Here is a 15504-nt window from a genome sequence, read left to right as displayed (position 1 = left end):
CATCATAGACACTTAAGACAAAGACAAAGCCGCGTCTTTTTCCACAAAAATGAATTTGAGTGCGTTTTCTTCAGTTAAGGGGACGCCTCTTGTCTTTAGTTTCCTCTCAAATTCACACCGGGCGTCTCTGTAAATACTATATTTGATGCTTTTGCCTGGTAAATGAAAACAAGTAAGTATGTTTACAACCTGTGCACTTAATTTGATCTTTGTAAGACTCACGTTTGGTATCACACATTCATAAACTTGCATTACATCTAAACACAACATATGTATCTCAGACAGTAAAATAAAACACACTCTGAATAAACTTGTTCTTGAAGTAAATGAAATATTAAGTCCAACTCCAAACACGCGCAATACATTGACTGCAATTAAAGCAACTAAACAAAAAAAATGACCAATAGGTTATTACTTTTTTTTTAAAGGAGGGTCGCTTCACTATCGTTTGGGTCTAAAACTGTGCGAGATTTCTTCATTGGGCACTTTTGGAAACAAAAGTTTAATCATGCTTCACAGTAAAAGGATATAGCATAAAATATCAGGCACATGAGTAACAAAGTATGATTGAAACAGATATGTCTCAAAAGACAAGGGCAAAAAAGCAGGTCAATTGATTTGGGGTATCAAACAGTGAGAGGTGAACTATTCTAAAGTTTAAGGGCAAAAGCAGAAAATTCTCAGTCTCCCTTTGTTTAAAAATGAGCTCTGGAAACATCCAGCAGACACCGGTTAGCCTACCTGAGAGAGTTTTGGACACAGCAATTCAGAAAATTGCCTTGGGGGGCTGCGTTATTTTGAACCACCTGAAGACGAGCTGCAGCCCCTTGTTGGAGGCAGAAATGATGAATTTAGTACTCTTATCTAGCCATGACAACACAAAAGCACAGGTCCCATTAAAAAATTGCTCGAGAATGAAAACGATTTTTGCAATGTAATCCAGGCCAACCTCAACATGTGGTCCTGCTCATCAAGTAGGTTGATAGGGCAATTATATACACAAAAGTAAATATAAATATATCACACTAAAGTAAAACCATAAAAATATGAACAAGCAACCCCTGTGAAAGTTCACCCGCGTGCGGCAGCCTGGAGATGTAGAATTTCAGCAAAAGTTACAAACGGACGAACGCAAGGTTTTGTTGCATGAACATTTTATTTCCATTAGTGCTGAGAACAAGCTCAGAGGCAAACTGCAGGTTTAATTGACATTTGTGCTCTATTTTCGGAATCTAAACATTGCTCTGTGTTGCCATTATTTTCAAAGGCACCTGCAGTTGACAGATAACAGTTTAATCTCTGACAGAGCGCACAAGTATGAACTGATGTGTGGGAAGTGACAGAAACAATAAATAATGAAAAATGAGGGGTGGTGATTAAACTCTGCAATGAACTCAATAAGAATGAAACAGAAGGGTGAGACTGATGGACACAGGCACGCATGTACGCACGCACACACGCACACACACACACACACACGCACACACACACACACACACACACACACACACACACTTTTGTAGTTGCTCAATTCGATTAAATGTAGTTACATGCAAATATTCTCTTGACGTCCGAAAACCAGAATATTTACACATAAAAACGGGTTCAATGTTGATGTCCACAACACATGTCCTGACTGAGGGACTGGTGGTTTTATTTCAGCACTCTGTATGAGATAATGTCACAAGAAATATATAGTGTCTCCTGCACAGATCACTCTCACTGTCTGTAAAATATCAACCTACATATCTTGCTCTCAGACAACTACAAAAAAATTAAAAATCAATAGAAGTTGAATACTGCATAGAAATAATTGTATATTCAGTATATGACTAACATAGAATAAGGTGTCATCAGTATACAGTATGAGAAAAGAAATATACAGCAAATAGTGAAACACTTGAAGATATCAGGAGAGTTTTTCTGAATTTCTCATTGAACACTTTCTACTTCAGCTTAAGTAAGTCAGTCAACATTCAACAATCAGACAAGTTAACCGGGACAGGTCAGAGTGACAAGAAAAGATGTCTAAAGAGAGTCTCGATTACAGTAATGCTCAATATACAAAACAAGTTGAAAGAGTAAAAAAAAAATAAAATATGACAGTCTGCATATTCAGCTTACATATGGAATGCTTGAAATCAAAAAATAGCTTTGATGACTAACTCTGTGTCACTGAACCAATGGAGGGTTTTGTAAATTATCACCCCCAGCACAGTATTTATAAATTCTTAATTGCAGACTTGAAAACTGGAAATATTCCAGTTTAAGATGACCTCAACTTTGCCAGTCAGCCAATACGGATGTGTATTTGGTAGAAATCTCTACCGAAATAACATACCACCGTACCATGAAGTGTCGCCGTCAGTGCTGTGCCAGTCCAGTGAACATTTGCAAGCACTTTGGAATCATGTAGAAATATCAAAATATATGACAGATGATGACATGACTCTGAGCTAAATTCAATGCAACTAATTTTAAATTTTTTTTCTTTTTTAACAGTTTATAGTCTTATACCATCTGCTCTCCACACAAAATTAAAAATGTTAATGTGTAATGACATTAAAGTGATAGGTCAACATTTGGGGAAAAAAAGCTTATTCACTTTTTGTTTAGTTAGATTAGACGATTGATATAACTCCTGGATAGCTTCTACAGACATATGAGAGTGGTATCTATCCTTTCATCTAACTTATGATAAGGAAGTGATCAAGTGTATTTCCCAAAATATCAAACTGTTTCTTTAAACTGAATTTAGCCCTGAGAAACAACATACAACAGTACCTTTAAAAAGTTGAAAAATAAAGAAATAAAGAAAACCCTAAGAGGCAGTTTGTCATCTTTTTGATAATACAGCAATCTATTTACCTCCTCGTCTATGTACACACTTATCGACTTTGCTGATGAACCAAAAACTAATATCAAATGATTACCAAGACTTTAAATTACCTATCCACTCAAATTAAGAATATTGGTTTATGATATCATATGGAATACAAAGACAGAGCACACTCCAAATACTTTTTGCAAACACATGTCATGTTTATGTCTTCATCTGTGCCCTTTGACAAAGAGGAATGATCAAACTAAAATAAATAGACAGGCAGGAACCTTGTAAGGTAAGAAACTGCCTCTTTCTTTGCCAATAAGTATTCAGTGTTTCATTGCCTGAGAATTTGTCCACAGTCGTGTTTAGAGACGTAAATAACCAATGGTGTCAAAAAATTATTTTCATTTAAACTGCTGTGGCAAGAGGTCTTTAATACTGAGAGGAATGGAGTAGGAAGGCTTCCAAACACTCGAGGATCCACCTCTCTGTGTGCCACTGTATCTCAAAGTGTCTCAGACCCAGTACTGGTTCTTTTTCAGGGCTGGGTTTGTTGTCCGACAGTCCTGCAACAACTCCGGGTCTGTGTCTTTGGAGTCCATGTTGGACATGGGGATGTTGTTGGCTGGGTCAGTTTTGCGAAAGGTTTCTGTGCCGGCCACCTCTCCGTTTTTGGGCTTGGCAGCTGCCGTCTGGACATCGTGCTTGCCTGTCTTGTTTTTACGGATCAAGTAGTAGGCCAAGATGGCTGCCAGCAGCAAAAGGAGGAGGATTACCAGGATGGGGATGAGAATAGACCAGAAGTTGCTGCGTCTGGAAACGTATGGTTTCCCGTTGGGGCTAGAGCCGGAAGATGTTGTAGTGGGGTAGTCTCCGTGGGGCCAGTCCGTGTTGCTCCTCCAGCGGGGGCTAGCTGGAGTGGCAATTGGGCCTTCTGAGGGGATCCTCAACAGGTTGACAGGGTAGACCCCAGAGGCATTGTAGGGGCCTGTCTTAAAGGACAGCACACATTCAGCAGGAGGCACCCCATGGGCTTTGAGCAGGAAGCGTGCCTCATCCTGAGTGAAACCACCCTGTGATCCAGACGAGCGATTTAGGATTTCCATGGCAACACGGCCCTCATCCAAATCCCTGTGGCTAAATGTGTCCACTGGCTGACCTGCACCAGCACCTCCAGACCACACAAAATGAGCCCCCCGTGGTTGTTGGATTACAATGAACGTGGGCGATGCTCTGGTCTTGTTTGCCAGTGGAGACGCATCCAGAAGCTTCCTGTCCAGTTGGACGAGAGTACCTTGTGGTAAGAGAGGGTCCTGAGCGATGTTGGCCAGAGGCTGGACTGTGATGTTGAGGACAGAGGACACATTGGCAGCCCGACTGCGGGCCACAAAAGCAACACTATCTCGAGGTGAGGTCGACTTCACAAACCGGACACTGACTCTGCCTTCTTTGATCTGTTTCTGGGTGAAGGCTGATGTGGGCTGCCGGTCTACCATGACAGCTGCATACTTAGGAACACTAGTGATCTTGTAAAGGATGTCCTCCTCCACGGGGCCCCCAGTGGTGGCCTTCAACATCTCTTCAGTCACCAAGGTCTCATCATCGCCTTGCTTCACCTTGATCTCAGGAGCTTTGTCAAGAAACAAGGTGCGAGCTAGGACGCCGATGTGGAGCGTATGTGGCTCTGTTTTGTGTTCTCCATCGGACACAATGAATTCCACAAAGCCATCTACAAGGCTGTCATCGCTGTAGAAGCCCACCTGCCCACGATTGACCATCTCTTGTGTGAAGTCATTGATGGCATCCATTGTGAGTGAGTCAACCAGTCGACCGTTGCTAGGTGCTTTGGTCACCTTGAAGTGAACCTCATCGGGTGGACTGTCCTCATCTTGAGTGTTGAGATGCTTCTGGGTCACGATGGTCATGGAGCCTTGAAGAACCTCCAAGAGCATGTCTGTGGTAACTAGTTCGGGGGGATCAGAGCCTCTTCGTTTGACTGAGATGTTAAATATCTCCTCCAGGACCACAGACTCAGCAGGTGAGGCCACACCTTGACCCTCAGACTTTAGACGGGCCCTGAAAGTGAAGCGGTCAAAAGAGGCCCCTGAGTCATCATGGAGATACTCCAGCTTTCCTTGATTTACATCTTCCTGCATGAAGGATGGGGCATTACGGGGAAGGTCCTGACCACCTAGGGTTATACGACCATGGTCAGGAAAACGTTTGACCTCAAAAACCACATCCACATCATCTTGCGTAGCCTCACGTAGGCTAGCCAGAAGGTTGGAGGCGTCAAGAGTGGAATCATCAATGGTTTTCCTCTGGCCCTGCACAATTTCCAGACCTGAGTGGAAGCAACAAAAACAAACAGAAATATTAAATGTCATCAAATTCAGTTTTCAGAAATATCATCTATCCAGCTTAGGCTGTCTCCAGTCGCTATTTAATTATGCAGGCGCAGTACATTGGCACTGTTGGCACGTTAGGAGAGACAGATGGAGCAAAGCACTTGTTGTTTTGGCAGCTACATAAGTCGGGGTTATAAATCTCTTTATGACTTTGGACTGTTAGACAATTACAGAAGATAATAAGAAAGGTTTTTCTCTCAATGAAAAATTCAACTGAAGAATAATGAGGGACAACTTTGAGAGGCAATTTCCTGGCATAATGGCAGATTAATCAGAAATTGACATCAATGTGATTTCGATCAGAGAAACCACAGAAACGTGCACATTTTAAAAATAAGAATCAACAGGAGGAGGCTGCCATCTTCACAACAACATAAATGGTGGATTCTAGTACAATTATTTATGGCATAGCCCTCTAATGGGGCTTTACAGGACTATACACTCATCTGTGGATGTCAACATCTGTAAAGGTGTGTGTACAATGATTTTAAGTCTTTAAAAATCCATGTCATTTACCTTTGTTCTTCCACAGCTGTGAGGAGATGTTGCTGTGCGCAGCATAGTAAGAGACGGTGATGGGCAGGATGTGACGGACATCTGGGGCCGGCTGGGATGATAGAGTGAGCTCAATGGAGTCCCTCACCACCCAAAAAGGCTCCTCGGGCATCTGGTGCTCATAAAAGACAGCTCCAGACTCCAGCTGTGTCAGGGTAAACAAAATCAGAAGACGATGAGCTGTTTTTGAAAAAAAATTCAATACTGGCTTCGATCACAAATTGCCCCCTGACATGTTTTACTGGCAGCAGGTTAAGTTTATTTTATTCTCCCATGGGTCCTTTTTGGCAAGGAATATACACAAGTATTGAGTTAAAATAGCTAGACCTCGAGAAGGGTATTTTGTTACTGTGAAAAAACACTGTGCCAGCAGCAACTACACAATTTAGTATCATTCCTACTGAGTTTTGCAGAGTTTTACATTGCCATCGGCATACACACAGTGATGTCGTGGGTAATTTCATAGGCAAGGACCTACATATTTGTTTGCAAAACTATTTTTTTGCTCTCTTCCCCTCTGACGTTAGTACGGCCCACAGTAAAAGGGAGCTCAAATGGCTGCAGCAGGGGTTTGGCTCAGCTGAACCGGGATACTGGTTGGAGATCTGGAATGTGACGGCTTGTGTTCGCTCTCTGAGGCCACTGTGTCCTAAACTCAACTCTTCTCTCTTACTCCGGCTCTCTCTCCCTCTCTCTCTATCTCACACACACACACACACACACACACACACGTGCACGAACACACGCACAGGCAAATGTGCACGAGTATATCCGTAAATGCACACTGCTGAAAATCAAATCTTGTTTTCAACCCAGCCTGGTGTTGGATTTTCTGTCACACTCTAAACTGAGCAGTTTGCACAGAAGGAATTTGTTCTCATGCCCACTCAAGCACGGTCAGATGTCAGGATTGGAAATGAACAGATAGTCTTGAATGGATGGAGATGAGAGACGGAGCATACTGGCACCATGGCAGACAAGCAGGGCCTACAGTCCCTGCATCGTGCTACTTGTATGATCCGTATTCCAACTAAATACACCATTGATAATTTACTTTTCAAAAAAAGGTAATCTGGCTATTTGTTAACATAATCTGAGTGAGCAGAAAAATAATAGTGCTTCTTTGCTTTACAGACTATAAAAGTTAAAAAACAAAACAACCCTGAACAACAATCAAACTCAATGAACAAAGGAACTCTGTTGAATCAAGGGCCACACCCTGACAATAGGTTTTGCCAAAACATGTAGGTGTCAACCATTAAAAGCCAATAACATTTTATTACGCTCAGGACTATGAGGAGTGACTGAAATGTCCTTTTCTCTTTGCGTTACTATGATGTTACTTTTACAACTGTACAACTAAAATGAGTCTCTTCATCTATTATTCTTTGCCTGTCCTTGCACTGTACAGTTTAAAACCTCTCCTACACCTACTACAGCTTTGAAGGGGAGATAAAGTAGATTTATCTGAGAGTATTTAAGATAAGCGGGAGATCACAGTCATCCGTCCCAGCATTCAATAAAAGCGGAGGAAAAGGATAAAGAAACAAAAAAACCCCCCCTCAAACTTCTGAAAGCCTATGAGCTATGATCATGCCAGCGTGATCATCAAAGTGGCACAGTGTCATATTCACTAAGGCCCCCTGCTGGTGAAGGAGAGGAACACGCTCGTGCCTCATATGCTGTGAGTTTGAAAGATCACTGAAAGTACACATATAAAGTAATAAAACTTCATTTGGACCGTCTGGTCTGAATAATCAGGTGATAAAACAGGTGAGGGGCCTAGGTAACTGGCCTACAGTTCACGTGCACTCGCTCTCTGGAACGGAAAACCCATTGTGTGCGGACACACACCTTGCATGCGATTGTCTCCAGTCCCGCCTCCCTCATGCATTTGTGCAATGTGGGTTTCCTTTTGAAAAAACATTGTTTCAATTATGTTGCGGCTATATTTAGCATTCTGCCTCATCCATGGATATTTTTCAAGTACTGTATTGATTATAAATGTTTCTTTTTTTCCCTTTCTCTGCAGAAAACCTTGAGTTGAATGGAGGCAATAAATGGACAACTGAATTGGAATTTGCTCGACGAGAACTCTTTTATTTGAGGGTCCTGAAGCGGCGAACTGATAGCTCCTACACCTACACCATCAAATAGGAAGCATGCATCTGAAATAATGGCCAAAATATCCCCTTGTATCGATAAAAAAAAACAACCCTCTAATAAAACAAAACCAGACAGGAAGGTTTTGTCAGTGACTCCCACGATGACCAGTATGGCAACTTCAAATAACAATTTAAATCAGCTTTTTCTGATCTGTTCCCTTATGGCTGAGCTTTGTTTAAATCAAAGACAGTTACACTATTTGGTTAAGGACAGTGAAGTGAAGCATATTCAGGGAAATATAACCAAACGGTAACTCAAGTGTTTGAAGTATTACAACATATCAGGAGTTGCCACTTGATAAACTAATACGCTCATACTTATTTCCACTTGTGGAACAGTGGTGGTCTCTGCAGAAGCAGCTTGTGTTGTAAGGAGGATTAGCTGTGTTTTAATGGACTCAAGTGGCATTATATCATATTTCATATCTACCTGATGAGTTAGTAGCAGACGACTGGAAAGCCTTTAAGGGCTGTGACTACAAGTCTGCTATTAACAGGAATGTTAAACTTGAAAATGGAGTGGATCTATAAAGAAAATTAATATTTAACTCATAAGTCATTATCATTACCATTATTATATTAGTTAAATGTGTCCTCGAAGAGATACAACCAAGAAAAACACATCTCGCAACACACACACACAAACACACACACACACACACACACACACACACACACACACACACACACACACACACACACACGCACACACACACACACCCAAGGTAATTACCTGTGTTTGTGAGAAGCGGGTCATTTCCTCATACTGGTTCCTGTCATTGGCCAGGATGAGTCTTCCAAAACGAGGTGGGCGGATAAGTGAGTAGCTTATCTCGTTGCCATCCTCATTGGTTACAGCCCCCAGATTGGCACTTGTGATGGGCTGCCTTGTTCCTGTGAAAACACACGCACAGACACGCACACACACGCGGTGCTGTGACTGCTGAGATGATTCCGCGTAAAATGCCCTCTCTTGGCAGCGTGTAGTCGAGCTCGTAAAATCAGACGGAGTTCATAAATGTCTCCGAATTTATTGGTTACAGTAACTCACATGCACATTACCATGCACAGGAGCGTCCTAATGTGGAGGGTCTCATTCCAAAATGTTATCCAAGCTTTAAATAAAAGTGTGACAACTGAGGTTATTGCCCGTGTTCCCTTCTTAATTCTTTCATCTGTTCTTCTTCAATACGTCAGGTGATATTTCTATTCCAGACTGGAACAGAAACAACCGTACCAAGCTCCAGCATCCAGCTTTTACAGGCACCATGACATTAAAGAAATTGTGAAACAATCTTGCTCTTATGAATGAAAAATTGAATTCATAACAAGAAATAATTCAAGACATTGCCCCTACAAGCTTACTTGGTCTGATATGACCAGTACTATGTAGTGGCTAATTCTCTCGTGTGCTTCTATCACAATGAAGTTTAGCTTGTTTTAGATGGAAACAATGACTTTGAGACAACTGGCTGAAAATAATCTCAAGAAATCAAAGCAAATTAACTGCAACATTATCATTAACATTATCATTTTTGGCCATGTGACCGTTGCTAAGGAAAAGTTACTTCATAAACCCACTGTATCTACCTCAAGGAGTGTGAGGGAGAGTATTGTATATTTTTTATTATCTGCACACCCAATACAAAGCTGCTGTGCTTTGGAATAATCCACTGAAAACATTTCTTGGTCGGTGGTCAAAACAACTTTCAAGATCAGGAAAAAGGGAAAATTGAGGGAAAATCTTACAGGAAACTTAGAGAGATGTGGGGACTTTTCACGGACTGAAATCTAATCCTGGGAATGATTCTTCAATACAAGTATTTTACTTTTTATAAAGAAATAAGTGAGGTTTGGATAACCTGTCTGCGGTTAACCATGATTTTTTTTGTGTCTGACACAGCAGATTTAAGTCAGAGTTATGGTTGTAATTCAAACCAGGGGCTACCAAGATATTCGGAAGATTATTAGAGTAAATGAAGATAGATATATAATGAAAATATGTATAAATGTATGGCTGAGGTTCCAAAGTAATTTCTTAGATACAAAAGAGAATAAATATAAATACAATTTATACACAATGCTGCTGAAATGCCTGGGCTGAGCAAAGTCACCACACACTTATCTTTCCATCACTTCATGGTTTCAACTTTTGGCGTCTTACCTGGAAACACCATGAGCTCCTCCTGCGTCACCATGGTGATGGTGAGAGGCCTGGCTGTGACGACAAACTGGTAGAGAGGAGATGTGTGCTCCCCGTCTGTCACGGTGAAACTGAAACCCCCAGACTCCTCACCTACAGGGACAGGTGAGTTGGGATGTTTGTCACTCGTCGTTCAGTTCATCAACTAGTTTCCCTCCTTGCTTCTTTCTTTTTTGGGTCTTTTTTTCCTCTCGTGCTTTAATTTATACTTTTATAAAGCAAGTGTAATTTAAAACATTCCATATTTTGTGGCCTTAATGTACAATAGGTTTCTATTTCTATCACGAGCCACAGGTTGACACATTTGGACAAGAGGACCACGGCATATCTGTAGGGGTTTAAGAGGGTTGTTGATCAATACCAATCACTTATTGATTACTTTGCCAGGTATTAATATTTCTTCTTAGGGAGACCCGGACACTGAATCTGACCATTCTAAGCTGTGTTGTTGTTGTGTTTCAACCAGTCTCAGACAGAGGTCAGTGAAGGTCATATATCAGGGTCGTCTGTTCCTCTCACCCTCATGCATGAAGATGACCTCCCCTCTGTTTACGTGGGCCTGTGTGAAATTCAGGATGCTCTCCTCGGGCGCCTCTTTCAGCGCCACCATGCCGCTGGTCGGCGCCTCGACGTGGTAGACCAGCTCCCCGACGGGGGTGTCGGCATCCTCTGTGTTCAGCATGCTGGAGGTGATATCAGCTTCCTCCCCGGCGAGGACCTGCAAAATATCAAAGGCGGTGGGAGAGGGACACAGAGAGAGAGAGGATGAGGAACGGAGACGAAAACACACAGCAGGTTAAAGTCTGAGTTATGTTTTTAGGAATTTTAGTTCAAGCCAGAGGTCAGGAGTTTGTCTGTAAATTATCTGGAGGGCGTGCAGTGTACAGAAAGATAATATGATGCTGTGCATTAATGTGCATCATTGTTTTGATGATGTTCCAAAGTGATCTAGATAGATAGAAGCTAACCCCAAAAGAAATAAGCAAATGAACAAACTTATTTGCGTGAAAATTGGGCCCCTACGAGCAGCCAAGCCCTCTCCTGAGTAACAATTTAAAAGGTTAATTCTTTGTCTTGTGACAGTCCAGGCACTTCTCTTATCAGAAGATGGAGTACACCAGCACACACTGAATGACTCTCCCCGGGTGGAGGGGCTTTAATGGACATCTAATGGGCAGCTGGCTGAAAGGAGCATTAATTGGAAAAAATGGCCCAGATCCCAACCAAGACTTTCTCAAGTAGCTGGAATCAGTTGGGAAAGCGAGCCAAGGGTGCCCTGCAGCATGAGGTACATATCGATCTTGAAAGTCATTCGCCCTGTGATAACCCCCCCCCCCCCCTCTCTTTCTCAAGTCTCAGGATGAAGAGCAAGAATCCTCAGACATGAGGAAGCTTCAGTCTCACATATTAATGCTTCAGCGGTCATCATTTGTAGCACACAGCATACAAGTTCTTTTCTGAGGATATTCTAGATGTGCTGTAATGAACTTTTTGAACTTGGTTGAGAGAGGACATGAACTTGTGGCATGCATGTGCCGTCTTGCTGTTTTCTGAACTGGAAAACCCCTCGCGATAATGCGTCATTGCCGTTAGTTCTCCCTGAACCCACACATGGAACCTAAAACTCCTGTCCACGAGCGGTGTCGCATTCGGTTCATATCTGTCGAGGATCATTGAGAACACTACGAAATAAATCTGCCTTTCCTATGAGGGGATTTCTTCACAGATTAGTTCTGGAACAAGATAGCTGGGGTGTTTTTCAACTTATGTTTATGATGTTGTGTGAATTGCACAAAAAATGTGGATATTAACTATAAGAATATTTTTCCACACGGGCCCAGTTTTCCATGGGAATTTGCAAGTGCACCAACAAATAACACAAGTGAGTCGGAGAGGGCATGGTACATTAACAACAATTGTTTTCAAAAGTGGTTAAGTGTTTTTTTTTGGGGGGGGGGGTTATTTTACATTTACTCTAATAGCCCTAAAGCATAATATAGCATTTAATATTGCATGTAATCCAAACTTGGGTCCAGACACTTCAGTTGAAACCAATAAGGCGCCGCGACCAAGTCACGCAAGAAGAAAAAAGAAAAAAGGAACATTCTTTAGTACTGACAGCCTGCAGCTCCGCGAGGCTTCACTTTGGCACAGTGGTGGTTTTTGGCTACATGCAACATGCCCAGTGCTCACAGTGAAAATGATCTGATTAATACTTACATGCAGGTGTAATGTCTACCCTGTCTACGATTCCATGTGTTAGCATGCTTACTTAATTAATGAATTTCCCCCCTTAACACAAAGTTAAGGGTGATGGGAATATCATCATCATCCTATCTTTATTATGTTTGGTCACAAAAGAAATGTTGGACAAGTAAAGAATTAGATCCGACGATGCCGTAATAGCTTGTCTGAGCTGCAACACTGAGGGGATGTGAAGTAACAAATTTGATGAAGATCCGGCAAACATTTTGGTTGAGATCAGTCAAAACCACAAATGCTAATCCGGTGGCGCCAAAGACAGACGGACAGCTGACCAAAGTCGTGTACCGACCAACATCCCTACAGGAACACAACTACCCATAGTGTATCAAAAAAAACATATGGTCCATATGTTTTACACATTCCACGTAAGTTCAACTTTCTTAGAGATCATTGTAAAACCAGTAACACTGCTGCCTCTTTAAGTCGTTTATGTCATTGTCTGCTGTTTCAGACCCATCTGGACGAGGTCGATACAACAAATGTGTTTTAAAGTTCATAATTTAGTTGCCTTACACTGCGCTGCTCCTCACATCCCATTTGGTTTGAAACAGCATCAAAGCTCTATCGCCGTGACACACGGCATCGGCAGTTCAAAGCTGCGATTCCTAATTACACACGTTGTGCTTTCTTTGTGCTGACACGTTGCATCTTTGATTCTCTCAAATCATAACTTCTGAAACTGGTGACATGTTTAAAAGAATCTGAGTTGGATTTTAAATCAAAGCTCTGCTGCCATACCATTCACCAGTGTTGTACAGCAACAGCAGAGGTCATTAAAAAGTAAACTGTCTAACAGTGCTGTCTGTTAACCATTTAGCCGTACAGAACCGCCACATGTCCCGTCCAAAGTGAAGACCTCTGGGGAAAATAACCTCCCATGTGTCACACGCCTCCACCGTAGGAGGAGCCCCGCAGCCGGTGCGTCACCTTTCAGAGGAAGACCGTCACACCCTCCGAGAGAAACGTCCGTTCTGCATCACTTCCCGCCTTTGATAGGTTACACCACATCAGCCTGCATCAACACACATGATCTCATGCACTGTGCTGGAGATAGATAATCCCCTGCAGAAAGCCTGTGATATCAGGCCCAGAAGAAGCTCGGCCTCCGCGGGGCAATTTACATTTCAGGCCGGCGGGAAGGCTGAGCCTGATTGTTTGTCCAGAAGCTGGCGAGGGGGAGCGGACACTGAACCCCAAACATTTTTGAGCCAAGCCTGGGCTCTGTTAGGGGAGGAAAGTGAATCTGTTTGCCTTCAGGCAGAGCACCCACCATCCACTGTTGCACCCGGGAGACGAGACAGCGGCACAGTGCAGCTTCTTCTCCCCTCTGTTTTGTCTCCCTCCCCTGAGAGACAGTCAGACGCGAGAGGCTGACAGTCCTTCTGTTAGCGCCAGGACGTGGCACGGTGTGCAGACATGGCTCAGTCGACAACTGTGCCACCCACCTGGACAATTTAGCAGAATTAAGGAGAATTGTTGCACGGGTAAAAAGCTAGTGCGCCAATACCCAGCCATCATTCTTCCACCACTGAGAACGCGGCCGAGGCAGTCAGACCTCAAGCAGGTTTTAATTCGTTCACATCAGCTTTGGAAAGGTTAATAGAAGGTAATGCAATGCAAACATACTCTCAAGAGTAATTTAATACCAGGATGAAAATCTGTCATACTAGTTGTCATCTCTGGTGAAAAGATTTCAAGCCTTTGGGCCACAAGGAGCATCCCTGATGGGTGTGGTCAGAGATGTGCTTGGTTGCACTTTTAACCCAACAGTGATACCACATGTTCTTGGAGTACACCTGTATATATGATTTCATATTAGGGCCACGGAAGGAAAAAATGATGTTGCCTCGTGATTTTAGCCCACCATCAGTTATTCAAGTCAACGGGTGAACCTAAATGCACAACACAGGGACACATGATGACGTGGAGCTTTATTGGGGAGATGAGGGTCCTGGTATAGGTGAAGGCTGAGGGCAAAGACACAGTGGCGGTTTGCGGGAACGGAGACAGAGAAGGCTGAGCCGCGAGGGCGGCCGGATGACGAGGCAGCGGGAAGGTGAACGAGCTCGGCAGCAGACCGCCGAGGCAGGGGAGGAGTGAAGCCTGTGGAGATGAGCAGGTTGTGGGGAGGAGTGTGTTGTGGTGGGGTGAGCAGGGCAGGCAGAGAGTGAAGGGGGGGGGGGGAGAAACACGTAAACATGCGATGATCCTGAAGCTCAAAGAAGTAAAGGTCATTCAGAGAAAACTACAAATCCCATTTGAATTGCCTGTAGATATAACCTATATCCTTGCATCTGTCCATATAGTTATGGATTTATATATATATATATCTATATATAGATATAGATATATATATTGATTATAGTATTCTCTGGTAAATTTGTGAGTTTCTTAATGTCAAACAGTTTTATAGTATCTCGCTTTATTACACCCCTCCCCTAGCTCTGAATTTTTCTTCTTTTCACCTACACTCGCCCTTATACAACATGGTATTACTTATGTATGTCAACAGAGCAAGGTGAGAAGCTGAACAACTAGAGGTGTAATACTACTGCGTTTTCTTTCATATGTATATATATATATATATATATATATATGAGGCACTAAGTCAAGAAGCAGTATTACTCAGGTTAGCACAACTTCGACGAACCTGAAGAACCAATCAAGACTCTCCTCTCCTTTCTTGATGTAAAGGATTAGCCAGGGAAATGACAACATACATTTCCATTTTGGATGACATTTCTGCTAATTATTTGGGAAATATGCATCTTGGAATCATTTGGACTCGCTTAAAACTAATCACAGGCTCAGCACCCGCATGGAGGTGTGAAGGAGGTTTGTTTTTGCAGATTGTTTTCTAAGGAATTGTGGATTTTTAAAAGAAAATGTGAATTTACTACGGCAATAAATTTCACTGACGCGAGAGGGTGCTTCCTCACATACGATAAATGATCATACAGGGTTGAGATGTTCATGGTGAAGATGATGATGTTTGATAACCATTTACAGTATGTATTATCTATTGAGCTGAAAATGCAACTATGCACGGCTGACCATCACTGGGAGAAACATTAAATAGAC

General features: G+C 42.5%; 1 protein-coding gene across 1 annotated transcript in view; it reads right to left on the bottom strand.

The window, feature by feature from the left end:
- Positions 1–1137: 1137 nt before the first annotated feature.
- The window catches only part of cspg4 (chondroitin sulfate proteoglycan 4), a 63662-nt gene continuing 49295 nt past the window's right edge, over positions 1138–15504 (bottom strand). The window contains exons 7-11 of the mRNA XM_035643170.2: positions 10678–10876; positions 10120–10251; positions 8689–8849; positions 5752–5935; positions 1138–5171 (exon numbers count right to left, since the gene is read on the bottom strand). Of these exons, the coding sequence (XP_035499063.2) occupies positions 3343–5171; positions 5752–5935; positions 8689–8849; positions 10120–10251; positions 10678–10876 (2505 nt within the window). The 3' untranslated portion in view covers positions 1138–3342. The remainder of the gene's footprint in view (positions 5172–5751; positions 5936–8688; positions 8850–10119; positions 10252–10677; positions 10877–15504) is intronic.

The sequence above is a fragment of the Scophthalmus maximus genome, chromosome 7, assembly GCF_022379125.1.
Source record: "Scophthalmus maximus strain ysfricsl-2021 chromosome 7, ASM2237912v1, whole genome shotgun sequence".
Lineage (NCBI taxonomy): Eukaryota > Metazoa > Chordata > Actinopteri > Pleuronectiformes > Scophthalmidae > Scophthalmus > Scophthalmus maximus.
Note: the sequence above shows the minus strand (reverse complement) of the source record. Positions and strands in the feature narration are given on the sequence as shown.